Source organism: Emys orbicularis, chromosome 1 (assembly GCF_028017835.1).
Source record: "Emys orbicularis isolate rEmyOrb1 chromosome 1, rEmyOrb1.hap1, whole genome shotgun sequence".
Lineage (NCBI taxonomy): Eukaryota > Metazoa > Chordata > Testudines > Emydidae > Emys > Emys orbicularis.
In genome coordinates, this window is record NC_088683.1 from 129,316,329 (window position 1) to 129,336,831 (window position 20,503).

The 20,503-nt window shown below is 40.8% G+C and overlaps 1 protein-coding gene across 1 annotated transcript in view; it reads left to right on the forward strand.

Annotated features, from left to right (window-relative positions):
- Positions 1 to 230: 230 nt before the first annotated feature.
- The window catches only part of PPFIBP1 (PPFIA binding protein 1), a 74,849-nt gene continuing 54,576 nt past the window's right edge, over positions 231 to 20,503 (forward strand). The window contains exons 1-5 of the mRNA XM_065403735.1: positions 231 to 294; positions 2,485 to 2,690; positions 12,421 to 12,507; positions 14,107 to 14,220; positions 15,109 to 15,240. Coding sequence (XP_065259807.1) covers positions 231 to 294; positions 2,485 to 2,690; positions 12,421 to 12,507; positions 14,107 to 14,220; positions 15,109 to 15,240 — 603 coding nt within the window. The remainder of the gene's footprint in view (positions 295 to 2,484; positions 2,691 to 12,420; positions 12,508 to 14,106; positions 14,221 to 15,108; positions 15,241 to 20,503) is intronic.

The window sequence follows — 20,503 nt, forward strand, 5'->3', positions numbered from 1 at the left end:
TCTGTATACCAAACCCCAGACCTTGTTTAATACATGTTGGACAGTGACTGGGTTATGTTAACACTTTTGGCCCATGTATTCCATCTAAATTAATACAATGGTGAAATGAATAGCCACTTGCAGACTGACTTGCATAGTTGAGGCTTTTGATGTATTGGTGTCCATGTAACAGAATTATCATTTCATTTCTTGTTAGGCTTTAGCAGTGAGTACCCTTGAGAAGCAGGAAGATGATGAGTGACGCAAGTGACATGCTGGCTGCAGCTTTGGAACAGATGGACGGCATTATAGCAGGTAAAAACATTATGCTGTTTGTTTAACCAGTTCAATCCTCCTTTCATCTGTGTAGGGCTGAGTTCCAGTTGAAAGAGGATGCACATAGAACTGTGTTTGACTCCCTACTAACTAGTTGTGAAACTCAAAGGATGCAAACCGATTTGAAAGAGGATGGCACAAATCCCTGAAAACACACAGTGCCAATTCAGTTGCACCTGTTCTCCTATCTCCCCATCACTACACTTTCACAAAACCATTGGGCAATGTGGTTCAACTTGTTGGACTGGAATAGCCAAGGATGTTTCAAATCAGGATTAGTATTTGTTTGAAGAGTAGTGGGGTGTCAAGAAGGGAAAGCTTGTCTCTAGTGCTGTACCTCACTCAAGTCTTGAGAGAAATTAATTAAATAGGCCTGAATGGGACAATTCAGATTAAGAACTGAATTTTGATCCCTTCAAAGTAGGGGCTTTTTGAATCAGGGCTTTGGTTTGGGCCTATCTCTAACTTTAATGTTTTCATAACCATGAGCAATTCGCTCATACATTTTTACTGGACTTGGGGAGAGAGATCAAAAAGTATATTACTTCCTGAACTCTTAACTGTGTCTAGTGAGCTGTGAAAAAAATACAATCATATAAAACAGAGAAACAAAGCAGACAGAAGTTTTTGGTTTGATTCCATTCCAGCAGAGCTATCCAAACAGCTGTTCAAATTGAAGAAGTATTCTGCGTAGGCAGCATCAGAGATATGAAGGCTTCAACAATCCCACATACAATAATTTCCTTTTAAAAAAAAAAAAAAGTTTCAAAAAGTGCCTGCTTTGCTAGAACTGACTTTTCTCCACAATGCTATCTTCTTAAAGACCTCTGGCACACATGTTCAGTGTATACAATGGGTCATAATGAAGTCCTAGGATTGATATAGTCTATCTATAAAAAATCTTTATATTAGCATGCAGATCTGGTCAAGCGTCTGAATTATGAAGGGCCCAAGTAGGCTTGGACAGCATGGGGTTTAATGTAAAAATAAAGGGTGGTTATCAGGATGTTTAAGACACCAAAGACTTAATTACATATGTCTTTACAAACCTTTAAATAATATTGCAAAGGAGTTGTTAATTTTGTCCTATCGCCTCCTATACTTCTGCAAGGGATTTTTCTCTTTTTAATTTTCTCAAAGGGAATTAATAGTTGGAATGCTTGCATTTTTCAGACTGCCAGACAAATGAAGGCTTAGAAGGAAGTGTACATTCTGCATATATCTGCAATATCCAAACAGTTAACAGCATAAAAGCTGATACTTTGTCGTTAATGTCTCATTGTGTCTAGGCATTACAGTATTAAGTCGTTACAGACGTGACAGTCTAAATCAGTGTGTTGAAGTATCGAGACAGAATTAGCTAAGCTAACTTAAATCAGCTTTAACTGTGAATTTCTTCCCTTTTTTATTGAACCTTTAACTTTAGAGTGAACATCCTTTGTGTTAGTGAATAATAACTTTTTTGCTTATTAATACTCACGTGTGAATGCCACAATATCCAACTTGTTTGGGCTTAGGGTTTTAATTTTAGGGGAAGTCATTCAATATTTCCTTCTCTCCCTCTTTATTTTTTTAAAGGCTTCCATCAGGGTAACCTATCTTTTTGAGTGAAAAATGTTGACTGCAATTCCCTGTGGAACCCATCAGTGTCTCTCTTGGGTCATGTAATCACCACAGAGTGAGACAAAACACTGCTAGGGCTGAGCATGTTTCTTCCACAGTATTCCCAACCTCTGGTAGCCTAGGGAGCTGGGGGACCAAGCTGTGCCTTGAACTCCAGTGTGCTTTGTATTGGCATGTTACGCTGCTGCAAGACAGTCCTAACAACCTGTGCTATATTATGTTAGGTTTACTCTACATTAAAATTGTAGAAAAGATACAAGTTACAGGTATCATCAGGACACCAGATGAGTATCAGTGAAGAATTACTTATGTCTGTGCTATAACATGGAGATGAGCCTGCATCCAAACACCCTTAAAATCTGGGAAGTTCAAAATCCAGATCCAGGTCTGAATTTTGTTGGTAATAAATATTTGTCACTAGGAATCCCTGTAGGTGCCGAACCTCCTAGATGTATTATAGCAAGTCTCATAATTGTATTTATATATTTATTTACTCTTGTGGCTTATCTAATGTAATCCTTGTCTCTTTACCTCGCTTTTGTCTAGGTTCCAAGGCTTTGGAGTATTCCAATGGTATATTTGATTGTCAGTCCCCTACCTCCCCATTCATGGGGAGCCTGCGAGCACTGCACCTTGTGGAGGATTTGCGTGGTTTATTAGAGATGATGGAAGCGGACGAAAAAGAAGGACTGCGATGTCAGGTCCCAGATTCAACAGCAGAAGCTTTGATTGAATGGCTCCAAAGCCAAATGGTACAATATCACCTTGACTTTCTTATAAAACATTGGGTGTCCTGTCTTAGAGGCTACAGCTGGTCAGAAAATGGGTTTTTATTTTCTACAGAAAAATTCTGAATTTTCAGTCAAAAATTGAAAACCAAAATATTTGGGACAAAATGGGAAATAATTTGGTTCAGGAAAGCTGCGGCAAAGCCTCATGTCCTTTATAGCCTGGGGTCCCTGGTTGGACATTTTCCGTGATGTACCACAGTATCTCCCCTTGGTGGGAAAATTTCCCAGTGATTGGGCATTCAATATTTTTATGAAAAAATCAAAATTTTATGTGGAAAGCAGACACTGTTAGTGAAAATTTTAGTTAGTTGAAACCCAATTTTCTATCAAAAATCAGTTTTGATGGAAAATTTTTGATCAGATCTACAGTTTACACTTTTTGGTATTAATAATCTATCAGGAAAACTTTTAGAATGACAGCATCTTTAACTGACTGTTACGTTGGTTTAAGAAGGAAATTTTCCCTTGCCCATGGCTTGTTACTACTGCGTTTGAGAGCAGCGTGTTACTCTGTAGTAGAGTGTGACTTAGGAAAGCACAGAGGAAGTAATTATGCACAGTATATGTGAGACATAATTTACGGCAGCCTCTTCAAAGAGGCCTCAGCCTGACCTCTAATTTTGCATCCCTAATCCCCTTCCGGTTGCAGTATTCCTGCTGTACTTGCTTGCAGGTGCAAGTGAAAGTCTTCCTTGTTTGTGAGTACCTTTGGTGCTGGTTTGGTGGCTTAGGGGAGAATACATATCTCAGGGGAGCCCAGGTGGTGGAAGTGAAAATTATGTATTAGACCTCATACTTCAGCGTTTGTCAATCTCTAAGTCTATGTACACATTAGCACAAACGTCAGTATACGTTATGTCAGTCAGGAGTGTGAATAAGCCATCCCCGAGCGATGTAAGTTACATCGACCTAAGCACCGGTGTGGAAGCTCTCCTGCCAGCATAGTTACCGCCGCTCTCGGGGGCTGGAGTAACTAAGTTGACAGGAGAGCTCTCTCCCATCGGTTTAGAGTGCCTGTGCTAGCAACACTACAGCCAAGTGTTAGCGATCAGAATAACACCTAATGCAAGGAGGGGCAGGCCACATCTGCCTACTGCAGGGTTTTGCAGCTTCCTCTGAAGGAACTAATGCTGTCTGCCATTGGAGACCAGATACCAGACTAGATGGACCTTGGGTGCACGTAGGGGAAGAGGGGGGAAGCGGGCAGTTCTTGTTTTCCTAAGACTGCATTCTGTTAGTAACATTCACAACACTGCATGCAAAATCAGTTGTGTGCAAAATTAGAGGCCATTTTTGAATATTTGCCCCCGTAAGAATGTAATGCTTTTCATTGATAGAATTTGCTTCTATTTGATTTCAGGTGCCGTCTAGTGGCACATGTAGTTCTATGAAATCTCAGTTGAGAGATACTGGTCCTGGGAATAATACAGCTGCTGAACTTTTCTCTTATTGAAGGTTCTAGGAGGAGAGCTGTGTTTTTGAAGTAGTTTTTGCTTTATACTATTCAAGTGACCCAGGGCCTGATCTAAAGCCTGCTGAAGTCAGTGGAAGTCTTTTCATTGACTTCAGCAGGCTTTGGATCAGGGCCCACAGTGTTGAAATCTGTGATCAAGACCCAAAGTGGCATAACATATGGATGTCAGAAGGAAGAGATTGAATTATATGGGATTCGATTCTTCAAAATATATAAAGTTATCTATAATTTCAGCACCTCGAATGTCTGTAATTCACAGTAATTAACATCAACTCTAGCTAATACCAGATGTGTGTGGAACAGGCGTAAACATGGGACTCAAACATGTGCTGTCCAAGAGGTTGATTTAAAAATATATATATATATTTGAATGCTCATGAAAGGTGCTAAGTAAATTATATCCATGATTAATGAAAAATCTCTGCAGGTAAAGCATGGACAGTACAAGTTTGGCTATGCTGGTCTGCCAGTAGTATGCCATGTTCATGAGCGGGAGGGGCCGTCTGTATCAGCAAGAAGATAGTTCCATCTCTGTGACTGTTCAGATTCTCTGCTAAGACTATCAATAAGGATGCCAAATAGTGCCAGTTTGGGTGGTGAGTTTGTGATGCAGATGTGCCTGCCTATTGGAAACGGGAAAGAAATCACCAAATTCTTTTCACATAGACCACCAAACAGCTGTCAGATGGTAACAGCTTTCAGTTACTGTTGTCACAGGTAGAATTTGAATTCGTGATCTAGATGGGAAAGGGTCTGGATTAGCATTCCTCATATAGTTCTGTATAATGTGGTATAGTTAACAGAGATTTCTTTCAATCCCACAATATTGAAATTGGCTGTCTCAAGTTCTCCTCATGGCTCTTCCCGACCTCACACCAAATTGTTCCTGCTGTATTTACATGTGTAGCCCCTTTGGGATGACTCGCAAAGGAAGGAGAGCAGGATTCTACACATTCAGCATTTAAAAACAAAAAGAACTTCCTGTTTCCGATGTCCTTTTTACATAAAGGGACAAGTAGTTAAGTTAAAATACGGATGTGAAATATTTTGAGGAGAATGGTTAAGTGTGCCAAATGGCCAGTTGGAACCTGCTGTACGTGTTGTGCACTAATATCTGATCATGGAGTTGTTTATGTAAAGTGATCAAGTAGTTTCCATTGAGGAATTCAAAGGTAAACTAATGTTTCCATTGAACAAAATGAACTCTTAACATCTCCATTTGAAATCCACAATGTGTTAATTAACTAAACGGGATAGAATCAAGCTGCTTTTCTTGTCTGCTTTTCTAACTGAGGTGAATAAAAAAATGTGCAGTGGAAATTATACACGCATTTCCCTATGTGCATGCTGGAAGTGGATGGATTTATGTGATTAAACTTAGAGATGGGCCCAGTCGTTCACAGTTTGGATCTGGATTCCGGCTTCTTCACAGTTCAGAAGTATTGGGATCCAGAGTTTGTGTCTCTCATCATAGACACAGGGAATAGCTGTGACGTTCACAATGAGATCATAACCTTTCCCGAGTTTCAGGGATCTTCAGTTTGTTGCTGATGAATAAAAATTCTCATTCTATTCTAATGTGTATCTACTTAATTCAAATAGTGCCCAGGGCAAAGCATTTATTCACAGTCTCTTTTCTCTGCAAATAGATCTGTTTTTGTTTGTCAATGCTTTCCAGATCAGATATGGTCAGTTTGCAAATACATTTTTTTTATTTCTAACTATGAGCCCCGCAAATTGAAAGGCTGTCTTTTTACCCTTCTTGCATATCATCATGGGTAATAAAGTATTTCAAACCAAATTCTGTTTTTCATTGCATCGCTGCAACTCTGTTGCTTTGTTTGAACTAGATACATAATTCTGTTGAAGCACAAAGGGAATAGAATTCAACTCGCTCTCCCAGAGTTTGTTCCAAGGTACTAATAAGAGTTAAATGCAGCACAACCTTTTTTAGTCACTAAAGTCAGCAGCTCTGGCTGGGAACACTTACACGGGAGCAAATCTCTTGGGTAAAGAGGTATACATTTTACCTAATCGCTTTTATGAGTGGAGCCTCACTTTAAGCAATGTAGAGTAAAAATCAAACAGAAAACATAAAATCTAAAGACACCTGTCAGTCATAACTGCATCTTCCTCTTACCAGGACCGGCTTCCTCTCTGGGTAGCAGGCACTCAAACTGCCAGCAAGTTTCTTAAAGTGCTTTCCCATAACCATGAGCATCGCCTCACTCTTCTCTGAGTTGAGTTTTCAAATTAAAATTGGATGATTTGTTGTTGCTTTTTAAGTGATATTAATTATTGATTACAGAAAAAACATTGTCAAGTTGAGTGAGTGTCCTTTGCCTTTCTGGGAAGGATGCTTGCATAACTCACTTCGTCTTGTTTAAAGATGGGACTCGTGCAGAAGCCCAGATCTAAGCTCCCACTAAACTCCCCAAAGTTTAGATCCAAACCTTTCATCCTTGGCCCATCTCTAATGGTGGTGGGGGTATAACTCTGCGTGCTTTTTATACAGAGGAGCCAGTGATCTTTAACAGCCAGTGACCATTTTTTAGCCAAGTTTCATGTTCACCATAGGTCAGTTCATGTGTATTTTCAGCTTTTGGTAATGAGTTGACTTGTGATGCTGACAGTGATTTCCTGACTCCGTGCATGTAGTTGTTGCCGTCCTCTCGTAAAATCAGCTGCAGGTTCTGCCTCCTCTTTAATGAGTTAATTCTTTCAGAAGCTGGCCAGATTCCTGGGAGCTAATAAAACCAATAGTATTCTTTATGAAGGCATATTAGGTTTCAAAGATAAATTTGCTTGTCTGAGATAAGTGTACTGAAATAAATCAGCCCTTTTAAAGATGTGGAGTGGTTCCCATGTGGCGGAAGTAGATCACTAGCCAAGAAACATTACATGTGATTTATTCATGGAAAAATCCTGTATTCAAGTGAAGATTTATTTGATTTTTTTTTTTTTTTTTTAGTGTAGACATAAGGTAGATTTATTTGATTTAGACTGACTGGGCTAGATCCTGAAAGCATTTTATGATAGTATGAGGCATATTTAGTCTCTCACCCCTTGAGACCTGAATTCGGATCCTGCCAGAGATCATAGGTTGAAAGGAGTGTGATGATTCCATCCTAGCCCCTAGTGGAAAGTGCCCATATCACAAATTGTCACACAATTGAGTTTTTGCCTAGCTGCGGAGTGCTCTTTAACTACAAGATATCCTTCTTGCTAGGTATGACTATCAAGTTTGGTCTGTCTTTGATCAAATAAGTGATTTGAGATAGCAGGGAGCCATCTATCTTGCTGCTTTGCTTGGTATCTTTGATAAGTTCATGCATTGTACACTGTTGTTCTCAAGCAGCCACAAGGGCAGTATGGCCAAACCCAAACATTCAAAAGTCATGAGTAGGGGTCACAAATCCATGATTGTCTTAAAAATCATGAGAGTTTAATGAGTAATAAATGTGGGGTTCTTTCCATTTGCCTCCTGGTGTTTGACTCAGTTAGAGTTCATGTTTTCAAGATTTTTTTCTGAAACCACGAGGCTATAAACTTTTTTGGGTAAGAAACAAAGCTGAAATTTTCAGATAATCACAAGACTCCAAGAACTGGGGATTTATACACCAAATATTATGAGATTTGCAATAAAATTGTGAGCGTTGGCAAAAGTAGAAGGGAGTATAATTACGGATTCTGATTACTGAGCAGGTGGCAGTTTAAAAATTAAAGCACTGAGGTATTTGGTATTGTTGTGAGTGTACAACATAACCCGACTCCCAAATCATCTTCTCCTAAAACTTTAAGTAAATCATGTCTGAGACTTGAGAATGTTCAATTATTTTTCATTTTTGCTTGGCCTCTGCACTCGTGCATTCTGCCACTCTTCCACCTATTAAAATAATAGTCCATCAGTAAAATCAGACCTAGTGTTCTTAACCATATTTATATCTTGATGCTCTTTCGGTTTTTCCAGTTTTCATGAAAATCAATAAGGTTCTGCCCACTGATGCCTAGAACATCCTCTGAAAGTAAGGAATTGGTCGAACGTGCTATCATATGATAGACAGAGAAGCGTCATTGAGTTGAGCATGAGACCTTGGTTTAATCAGGTCTAGTCTACACTACAGACCTATATCAGTATAACTACGTCACTCAGGGATGTGGTTTCTTCACACACACACACACCCCCGAGAGGGCGACATTATACTGATCTAACCGCCCAGCTAGACAGTGCTATGTCAGCGAGAGAGAGCTTCTCCCATCGACATAGCTATGGCCTCTCATAGAGGCTTAAAACGTCTTCATTAAAGCACTAGAGAACCGCATTGGTGCGGCTGTGCTGATGCAGCGTTTTAAGTATTGTGACAAAGTTCCTCCTCTATCTTGGTGGGTCCTGCACTTATTGGCGGATTTTCTTGCCTCAGAGATTCACCATGTGGGTTGGGGAACAGCCCAGAGACCTTCCCCTCTGGAAGAACCCACAGTCCAGGTCAATTGGGAGGTTTGGGGGGAACCCGGGCCCGCCCTCTACTCCAGGTTCCAGCCCAGGGCCCTGTGGACTGCAGCTGTCTATAGTGCCTCCTGTAACAGCTGCATGACAGCTACAACTCCCTGGGCTACTTCCCCATGGCCTCCTCCAAACACCTTCCTTATTCGCACCACAGGACCTTCCTGCTGGTGTCTGATAACGCTTGTGCTCCTCAGTCCTCCAGCAGCACACCCTCTCAGCTCCTTGCGCCTCTTGCTCCCAGCTCCTCGCACTCGCACCACAAACTGAAGTGAGCTCCTTTTTAAAACCCAGGTGCCCTGATTAGCCTGCCTTAATTGATTCTAGCAGCTTCTTCTTAATTGGCTCCAGGTGTCCTAATTAGCCTGCCTGCCTTAACTGGTTCTAGCAGGTTCCTGGTTACTCTAGTGCAGCCCCTGCTCTGGTCACTCAGGGAACAGAAAACTACTCATCCAGTGACCAGTATATTTGCCCTCTACCGGACTCCTGTACCCCACTGGTCTGAGTCTGTCACAGTATAGACCTGCCATCAGTCAGCTCTGTCTGTTTTTACACAGGATTTACAAAAGGTTTCTGGGTTATGTTGATTTGGCAGTTTTGTTAAAACCTGTCATTACCAGTACAATAAAAAAAATCTGCTTGGGGGAAGAGAGAATACAGACATACTACTGCCCAAAATGGGATTCCCATCTATTTACTGATGGAGTATTTTATGGCAATATTTTTAAATGAAATTTTTTTTAAAGTTCTCAGCTCCAGATATGGTCTGAAGATTTTTTTTAATTAATGATGTGGAAAAAATTCACTGTTGGGCACAGACCAAGCCTGGGCCATTTGGGGCAGAAAGGAAACTTTCTTCTAGAGCTTAGAAATGAAGTGTCATAGCATTGTTAACCAGTATAGCATTTTGCTATCACAGCTCATCAGTTTTCACCCTGATTTGGAAGACTCTCGTGCTTTAGAATAACTGCAATAAAAAGATATGGCTCTGTATGTAGATTTCCATTTGAGTCCGTCTGTATTGATTTTGCACAGAAAAGAAGAAGAAGAATGAGCCAGTGGTTAGGGTGCTCGCCTAGCACTTCGGAGACCTAGGTTCAATTTCCTGCTACTGTGTGTGACCTTGAGCAAGTCTCTTAACCTCACTGTGCTTCAGTTCTCCATCTATAACACGGGGATGATATTTCCCCACTTCATATGGGTGTTGTGAGGCTACTGTGGTAATGGGGCTGTATAAGCACTTGAGATCGATAGAACTTGCAATGGAAAATGTTGATCAAATATTTTCACTGTTTTGATTTCAGAAAACTAAACAGAGATACCAGTTATGTGACACTGATTTACAAAATAGCAGCAAAGGCTATGAACATTTGTTTTTTGCATTATTCACACACCATGTAATTTAAAAGAAAGCCCTTCCCTTTAGCAGCCAAGAAGAGTTTACTTGGGAAACTCTTGGACTTGTTTGGCTTGTCTTTCTCACTTGTCTGTGAGATAAATCCCGATTACTTCAGCTAAATTCCAGTGAACGCCAGAACAATTTTATGTGAACACCGACAATGGCTAAGCTTTGCCCTGGTGCTTAGAATCCAGCAGAGCCGGGATGAGCAGAGATACTGGCAGGTTATTCTGCATCAGGAATCCTTCAAGCACAGGAGTACACATGATGGACAGCTGCAGTGTACTCTGGGGCACGCTTCCTGCTCCTCTGAGAATGCTGACCCTGGTGCCAGGTATTGATCGCTTGAGTATAAGACAGAAATTCTTGCCTTCCTGGGAAAGTGATACATGCTTCTAGGCACCTTGGTGTACCAGGGAGATACTGCATGGTAAGAAGAAACATGCCCTCTGCCACAACACTCCAATATAGCGAATGGCAGGATTTACCCCAATTTCTTGAGGGCTTAACCTTTAACTGCTTAATATTTCTAGAATTTTAAACTGAGTGGTCCTCCATTATATTTTGTATGTTGTACTGCAGTTTGCGAGAGTACAACAGGATGTCTGATTCTTGGAGCATGCTTGGAGTTGCAGGTCTGTTCTGCTGACTCATGCAGATGGTCATTAGACCCAGCTTGGGGAATTTCTTTTAGTATGTATTAAGAAGACAAAAAGAAGGAAAGAAACAGGACCTGATCCAAAGACTACTGAAGTCAATGAGAGTCTTTCGATTGTCTTCGCTGGTTTGTGTCAGGCTCCCATGCTTTCCCGAGTGATTTATATGAGGATAGGAAGAATATTTTAAAAATAACTTAATTCTGATATTGTAAAATGCTTTGAAATAACGATGAGCGTGAAAGATCTGTGTGAATTAAATCAATTTTGTTCTCTATTAAGATAGTTTACGTTTTTCTGGTGGAATCATTATGAAAAAGAGGTCTCTCCGATGATTCATTTTCCTGCTGTGTTTTCAGTTTCTGGGCTCCTGGGTAGCATCAACATATTTTTTTCTTCTTCAGACTGAGGCAACTTCTTAAAGGAATGTATTCACAATACAAAGTTTTGCTTACACAGTAAAATATGTCTGAGGTTGTGAAGGGATGCTCTGTATTGTGTGTTTTTTTCTAAATTACTCTGTATGTACCATCATGCAGCATGTTGCTTGTAAGCAATGATAACATTTGAAATAATTCATTTTCTTTCACCTCAGATGGGATATTTTGTAGCTGTGTTTTGTTTTTTTTCACTTGAGAGCTTCCTGAGGTACTCATCTCTTTGCCAGTGTGTCTCAGAATGGTACTGCATCATGCAGATATTTTTAAAATGCTGAATGTGCAATAAGTGAATTTGTGCAATTGGGTCACAGAGGACCAATTTCTTCCTTCTCATCTAAGTCCCCACACGCTCCTTGTGCTGAAAATGTAGTCCTGTGTCTTTTCTTTATATTGTAACCCTTTTAGGCCAGGAAAATGTTAGGAATAAAATCTGTTTTTAAACTGTGCAAATTAACAACACTATATAATTTTTATCCATAATAAATATTTGGATTGGTATCTAAAATCTGGTCTCTTTACAGGCTGCATAATGAATTGAACCTTAAAGCTGAATACATTTAGGTTCTGTCTATTGCTACAGAATTAGAGCCAATGTTTTTTGCTGATTGCTATGTGCTTTAGCTTTAAGGAAATGCTTATTTAATTTTCATATGATAGTTTGCTGAGTCATCTCAAGACCCATATGTAAATCTGTGGTAGAGCTCATCCTTGAATCAAGGGATCACAGGTGGTGAGAGTTTGCTTGAGAAAAGTGACAGATGCTATTTTAAATAAATTGAAGAGATGCTAATGTTAAATGAATAAATTCTGTTAAAAAGCTAACAGGAGCAGTGCTTTTGGTGGGGTTTTGGAGAGCACAGTCTTTTTATTTTCCTTTATTGCTTCCTCTTATATTAATCAAAGTCTACATGCTGAAAGTGATGCCTAGTGGGCCAAAATCTCTGCTACTGTAACTTGCACTCAGTGGAGTTACAGCAACAGAGAAGTTGGGTCTGTGGGGCCAGATCCTTGGTGTAAATCAGCATAGCTCCAGTGACCACAGGTTACACCAGGTGAGGATCTAGCCCATCATTTTTATTTTTTAAACCTTTCTTCAAGTGACCAGCAATATTGCATGTAGCTGGAGTTTGTAGGGTTCAATTATTTTGGAGTTTTATTGATGAAAAATGCTAACAATATGATCGCATATAAGCCACACTTTTTAAATTTCTTTTTCAGACTAATGGACATATATCTGGTAATGAAGATGTATATCAAGAAAGGCTAGCGCGTCTGGAAAATGACAAGGAATCTCTTGTTCTGCAAGTAAGTCATTTCCAAACTTAGGTTTTTTTCCTCTTCTGTGTATAGATTTCAGAGTGGTAGCCGTGTTAGTCTGTATCAGCAAAAACAATGAGGAGTCCTTCCGGCACCTTAGAGACTAACAAATTTATTTGGGCATAAGCTTTCGTGGGCTAGAGCCCACTTCATCAGATGCATGGAGTGGAAAATACAGGAGCAGGTATAAATACATGAAAGGATGGGGGTTGCCTTACCAAGTGTGAGGTCAGTCTAACGAGATAAATCTATTAACAGCAGGATACCAAGGGAGGAAAAATAACTTTTGAAGTGGTAATGAGAGTTGCCCATTACAGACAGTTGACAAGAAGGTGTGAGTAACAGTAGGGAGAAATTAGTATTGGGGGAATTAGGTTTAGGTTTTGTAATGACCCAACCACTCCCAGTCTTTATTTAGGTCTAATCTGATGGTATCCAGTTTGCAAATTTATTCCAGTTCTGCAGCTTCACGTTGGAGTCTGTTTTAGAAGTTTTTTTGTTGAAGAATTGCCACTTTTAGGTCTGTTACTGAGTGACCAGAGAGATTGAAGTAGTGTTCTACTGGTTTTTGAATGTTATGATTCCTGATGTCATATTTGTGTCCATTTATTCTTTTGCGTAGAGACTGTCTGGTTTGGCCAATGTACATGGCAGAGGGGCATTGTTGGCACATGATGGCATATATCACATTGGTAGATGTGCAGGTGAGCGAGCCCCTGATGGTGTGACTGATGTGGTTAGGTCCTATGATGGTGTCCCTTGAATAAATATGTGAACAGAGTTGGCACCGGGGTTTGTTGCAGGGTTTGGTTCCTGGGTTGGTGTTTTTGTTGCTGGTATTTTCTTCAAGTTGGGGGGCTGTCTGTAAGCGAGGACTGGCCTGTCTCCCAAGGTCTGTGAGAGCGAGGGATCGTCCTTCAGGATCGGTTGTAGATCCTTGATGATGCGCTGGAGAGGTTTTAGTTGGGGGCTGTAGGTGACGGCTAGTGGCGTTATATTACTTTCTTTGTGCCTTATCCTTTGTGCCTTATCCTTTCACACAATACAAAAAACAGGGGTCACCTGATGAAATTAATAGGTAGCAGGTTTAATACAAACCAAAGGAAGTACTTTTCATATAACAGATGATTAACCTGTGGAACTCATTGCCATGGGATGTTGTGATGGTCAAAAGTATAACTGGGTTCAAAAAAGATAAGTTCATGGAGGATAGGTCCATGAAAGTTTGTTAATCAAGATGGACAGGGATGCAACCCCAGGCTTGGGATGAGCCTAAAACTCTGGCTACCAGGAGTGGAAGACAAGGGTGCATCTACTCCATCATTGCCCTGTTCTTTACACTCCCCCTGAAGCTCTGGCATTGGCCATTGTCAGAGACCGGATACTGGGCAAGATGGACCATGGTCTGACTCACCATGGCAACTCTAATGTTCCTCCTCAGCACATACAGCATAACTATTGTAGAACACCTCTTATGTGCTGTAACTGCAGAGGTTGCCTCTTATTATTTATTCCTTGTCCTGCAGGGTGATAGGTGCTATATAAATCTGAAGTAGTTATGGATTTTCATATTTCTGTACTCTACAGGTAAGTGTACTTACTGACCAGGTGGAAGCACAAGGAGAAAAGATTCGAGATTTAGAGTTCTGCCTAGAGGAGCACAGGGAGAAGCTGAATGCCACAGAAGAGATGCTGCAGCAGGTATTGCGAGGAAGCCAGAGCAATTTCATTTCTCTCGCTGAACGTGCTTAGTAGATTTGTGATGTAGCACTGAATACTGTTTTGTCTGGTTCCATCAGACTAGTGTGTTTAGGACAAAATTTTGGAACCCATGGTGTCACATGACAAAGTGATAACTTTCTTGTTTACAGTCTATTTTATTTGTTAAAATTGTTTTCATTCTGAGTCATGTCAGCCCTATCCCGCAGAGTAAGGATCTAGTCCTACTCTCATTGGAGTCCCTGCACTGACTTCTAAGGGAGTTGGATTGAGGCCCTAGGTAGGATGGGTGTTATTTCTTAGCTCTAATTTATTGTAACTCTACTTGCTGCCCTCGGCAACTGCGACAACTGGCAAGTTTGTTGGGGCAGCTCTTCCTGGGTCTGGCAGCAATCACCCCACTACCCATGATCCTGGATGCATCCAAGTTAACTGCATCCGACCCACAGCCACCAATTGTTAAAGGATCATCTCTCTCAATAGCTGCTGAGTGGCAGAATTGGCAGGCCTAGAGCAAACTGATTTGCCCAGGACCTGGGGATGTCCATTATTCACGTCCTTTTCCTAATGGGGTGGAATTGGGTATTCCAGGGAAAAAATCCCTGGATAAACTAAGCTTAGAAGTTGAGTTCTGATTGGAGAGACAGGCAGCACTCAAGATAGGCATCCAGTTAACCAGGTTAACTATGGCTGGTATCCTTTGGCCTGATAGATTGGAGGAGGAGTCCTACCTTTCTATCCAAGAGGCCTCCAGATGCAGGAAGGCCGCTTTCCTGCTCTCTCTTTCTTGGGGCCTATCTTAATGTGGTGCTAAGCATGTAATTTTTCCTCCTCAGAAGAATAACTCTGTTCCTCTTCATTTTGAATCAGGAACTTCTGAGTAGAACATCCCTTGAAACTCAGAAATTGAACCTTATGGCAGAAATTTCCAATTTGAAGCTGAATCTAACCGCTGTAGAGAAGGACCGATTAGACTACGAAGACAGATACGGAGACACAGAGGTTAGTAAAGCAGATGAACTGATCCTCAGAGCTTCATGTGGTTTTAAGTTACCTGAAACTTTCTCTCAGTTTTATAAAAATAACTTTCCAAATTCAAGTCATTCTGAGTCAGAAAGAAATGGGATTTAAGATGGACTGGCTCATGGGGGCAATGAACAGGTACATTGCTTTGCTGTGTTCCAAACTAGCAGGTCACACTCTTTTAGAGCGAGGCTCATGTATGTCACGGCAGATATTCAAGCATGCTCTTGTAATGAAAGACTTTGCACTCATGTTCGGTGAGAGCCAGACAACATCTCTGAGAGTTTTTAAATATCACTCATTTGACAAGTCAGAGTGTAAATCCTGTCCCTATTGAAGTCAATGGGAGTTTTGCCATTGACTTCAGTGGGGCCAGCTTTTCACCCAGAGTCTGAGATGTGTCTCAGCTGTCCAAAATGCCAGCAGATATTCACTTAGGACTGGATTCTGCCAGACTCTTACATGGGTGCACAGGGATGGGAGGCAGGGGGAGATGAATATACAGAGCCCTCCCCCCAATGAACAGCTTGAATCAGGGGCAGGCAGAATTGCAATCCATGGCTCAGCTTCCTCTGGCTGCACATGGGCTCAGAAGTGGCAACTTAAAAATGAGTATGCTGCCTCTGTGTTCCGGAGAGCTGTTGGCCTTGTCTTCACTGCAAAATCTGTATCATTTTTGAACACAGAATGCCCCCCAGAGCTCCCAGTAGGGGGCGGGGAGGGGCCAGCCCTGCACTTCCCTCTAGACTAACACAATCAAGCCCATAATGAGCCCAACAAATGTGTGTTTTTAATTTCTTTTTGGAAGATGGAGCTCTCTGGTGAGGTTCGCCAGCAGGTAAGCCATTCAGCGTGCAGCTTGGTATGCACAGTACATTCACTTTTCTTGTTTTAATTTTTAAAATGATTCTTTTACGGTGGCTTTCTGTTACAAGGCTCAAACTGGCCAGCCCAGTTCCGCGTGGTAACAGCGAGGGTGAATTGAGCCACCATGTAGAGGTGAGCTAAGCCATGCCAACAATCTTCCGGTGGCTGCACAAGTTATTGCAGATCACTTTAAGCTTTGATTTTATAAAGAGAAACTTTAAGTTTCTTACTCTTAATGTTGCAAAGGTAGGATTCCAAACGTGAATGAATCTGTGGAAAGAAAGAATCAATAATGTCATTCTGGGAGGAATGACCAGCCCCATTAACTTCAATAGTGCGCTGAGGCTGAAGGCGAATGATGATAATGTAAATGTCAACATTCATCATTTTAGCAAAGACATCTAGCTGCTGTGGAGCTATGAGCAGAGCTTGCTTTAAGTTCTGTTGCCTTTTCCCTGCAGTCTGATCCCAGTTTTATATGAATGATTGCTATTGCCTAAAAGCAGTGAACCTGACCAGTTCAGACAAGTGCCATACATACCAGTGCTGTAGAAATAAGCTCTCCACCTGGCACAGGCAGATTGAATTCTTCTTGGTATTGGTAGTGCTGTGGTGGGTCAGTCAAGTTAGTATTGGCTGGTTCTTGGAACTCCCGCAACTTGTAGCATTCTTTACTCACCCCCGTGACAGTAAAATGTGAAATTCTTTCTTTACATAGAAAACACAAAAGATACAATGTGATCTGATCCTTACAAACTAAAGACCTCACTGAGCGGTAAACACAGTATGAATGGCAAACATTTTTTTGGGAGGCAACATTTGACCCAAATGATCACAGTAAACACATATTGCTGAAACTGAATTCTGCTGTGGCTGTGCTTGGAAGTGTCACTTGGTTTCTTAAATAAGTTTTCCAAAACAGGTAACAAAAGTGGTTGACCGTTCAGTGCTTTTGCTTTACTCTTTTTTTTGTCTTTATATTTTGATTACACTTTTTTCCAATCTTTCCTGTCATCCCCTTCTTTCATTTCCCTCTGCACTGCAGTCACTCCATAACGTAATAGCAGAACTCAGACAACAGATGGAGAAAGTGGAGGTGGAACTAGCACTGTTCCAGGAAAAGAGGTTACAGTATGGGGATCAAGAGGTGACTTTTCCACGCCATGCACTGCAACTGTAGACTCTGTGCAAAAGGCTTACCTGCATGGTAGCTATTAATACCAATATTTCTCTTAAATGCCTCCGAATATGCCTAATCATGGTCTTTTATGGGGATAAAAGATGCTGTAATAAAATAACATTCAACTTAAATTGCATTTAAATGCAATTATTAATTATGATGATTAAGAATAATATAGTTTTATTTGCAGGACATCCGTGCCAGAACTAATAAACTATTACTAAAATGTGGCTTGTTTTTTTTAAAAAAAGGCAACATAGCTGCTTGCTTTATTACAGAACTTACTAGTTCTATGAGCTGGCCCTTCATGGCAGTAAAGCCTTGGTGACCAATCTGCATATCTGTGCTTTATAGTTTTGGGGAGTTAGAATTTTCAAAAGTGCTCATAGTTGACCTAACTCTACCCCCACTGAAGTCAATAGTCAGTTGATTTCAATGAGGCCAATGCTGAGTGCTTTGAAAATCCTGCCCTTGAGCTTCATGGGCACAAAATCACCAAAACCAAACAGAGAAACTTCATATCCAGAAGAAAGCACAATCAGCAAAAATGTCCTGAGCCCTCCAAAGAAGATAGTTGATTACTCCCAAGTACAAAACAGACTTGATTACTGATTGAGTTAAATAATTGACTCCCACACATCCATCCCATTTTTGTTTAAATATACTACTATTGCTTCCCGTTGAACTGGAAGTCAGTTTACGCTGTTCACTGCTTCTCTTTAAAATGAATACCTCCTATTATTCTTTTTGCATAATTTCCTTCGTCAATTAAATCTTTGTCTCCTAGAGTGGCTCTGTTCGGTATTCTCAAATACAGTAGCTTTTCAAGGCTTATGATATATAATTAATTTCAGTAATTAATTTAAATTATAAATTTAAATAATAATTTAAATAAGTAATTATAAATCAGTACTGATTTATTTTTTTCTATATTAAATAATCCCAATTGTGTCACTCTGTTCTCTAGTAACGTCTCCATTTAATTCTCTATCTATCATCTTTTTGTGCGGTGCTCTGTCCAGCTTGACTATATCGTTCTTGAAGATGGCCAGAACTGGACACTTTGGTCCAAATGTGGTGTTGTGGATAACTAGGTAAACATACCTCGCGGTACTTGAAATCTTCCAAATGGGAGGAAGTTTTATTTAGGGAGGGGTGTTTACAGCCAGACATGACACTCTACAGAGCCACAACTTGAAGTTAAAACTGTCCTCCCTTCAGGGTTCAAACAGCACCACACTCCTCTGTGGGGTGAATCTCTGACATAGGTGTTGGAACTGGGGGTGGGGGGTGGCGGAGAGAAAGGGTGCTACCGCACCCCCTGGCTTGAAGTGGTTTCCATCATGTATAGGGTTTACAGTTTGGTTGAATGGCTCTCAGCACCCCCACTATACAAATTGTTCCAGCACCCCTGATCTCTGAGTGGTGCAATGTCACCTATGGTTGCAGTTTGGATCCCCCAGTGCCAGCAGGGGGAAATGAGTCCCACAGCCTAAAAATGTCCTGAATGTGCCCCAGCAGCTACCCATTCCCATTACTCATGCTAGGAGCATGATTATTGTGAGCGGGGGACGGAATGGTGGCGGGCTGTGGAAAGACAAGAGGCTACATGTTGAACACCCCTCACGCTGCAACATCTGAGGCCTGCCATGGAAAGTCCTCCATAGGCCAGTGCAAGAAAAAGCTGTGGAGTATGAACTGCATAGGTTTTTGGGGGAGCCAAATATTGGAACAGAACAGCTGCACTTTGTCTCTTCTGGACATGTATGTACACCTAGCCCAAGCTATCTTTTTAACCCTTTTGTGTGTGTGTTTTCAGAGGAGAGGTTAAATACAAGTTGAGCAGGTTCCACAAAAAAAGTCTCATATTGGTGTTTCACTTTTCACTCCAGGCTTGATCCAAAGTCCATTGAATTACTCATACTCTTGTTGATCTCAGTGGGCGTTTGATCAGGGCCTAATGATGATATTGTGGTTTTACATCACCATATCTGAAGAGCCAGGTGAATTTGGTGCAGATGTGGCAAGCACTATCACCAGTTCCCAGAAGTAATCTGACCGTGGACTGTTACACTGATTTGTATTAGAGTAGCACTTAGAGGCCTCCATCAGCATTGGGGCCCCAGTGTACTAGCACCTTGTAAGCAATAGTCCATGCACTGAAAAGTTTATAATCTAAATCAATAAAATAGACAAAGGGTGGGGGAAAGGACAACACAAGCAGTTGTTGAGGGAACTGAAGCACGAACAGATGGACTGGGGTTTTCAAAGGAGCCTGAGGAAGTTAGGTACTATTGAAAATCCGAGTCTGAATGACCTGCCCAAGGTCAGACAGTAAGTCAGTGGTGGAGCTGCAGATTGAATCTATATTGCCTGAAGAGGGGGAACAGAGCTAAGGAGTGCAAAGAGCAGGATTGTGGCTGCCCACTGTGTAGATGCATAACAGGGCTGTGGGGGCTGCTTGTTCCCCCTCTCCCTCCCCGGCCCATCTGTGCAGGGTTGTGGTCTGGCCCATGTGTGCTGATGGCAAAGATTTTATATAAACCTACTTCTCTGCCTTGGAAAACTGACAAAGGAATGTAATTTGGAGTATAATCTCGTATAAAACACTCTTTGGCAGGAAATGAATTGTAAAATTTTCTTCTGCAAAACATATTGGTGATATTTCTGTTTTTGAAATGTGGTCATAGATGTTCTTTAATTCTTTTTGTCCCTTTCCAATAGCTGTCTAATATTTTTAATGACGATGGTTATAAATTAGACCTCACCCAAATGTGTAGGAAGAACTTGATAGAATAAATAAGAAGGCATGGTTCCTGCCCTGAAGAGTTTACAATCTAATATTAGACATGACACAGAAAGACAGAGTAGCTAACCATAGGGGATGGGTTGAGAAAATGCTTGGCTTATAGTAATAATATTACTTAGTGAGGTTGTGTGCACATCTTAACAGTTCTATTAAAGTTTTTTTTCATTAAATTAATTTGTAGGAAGAAATTTTTTAAAGGGATTTTGAATAAGGATTGGATGGATTTCTTTTTCTGGTATTTTCAGTCTCAAACAGTTCGTGATAAAGTTCTAAGTAATAACCTCATCAATTACAGATACACAAAATTAATTGCCAGTTGTTTTGAAGTCAAACATCTAGCAACAACAACAAAAATCCAGATCTATTTTGATAAAAGCAATACACAA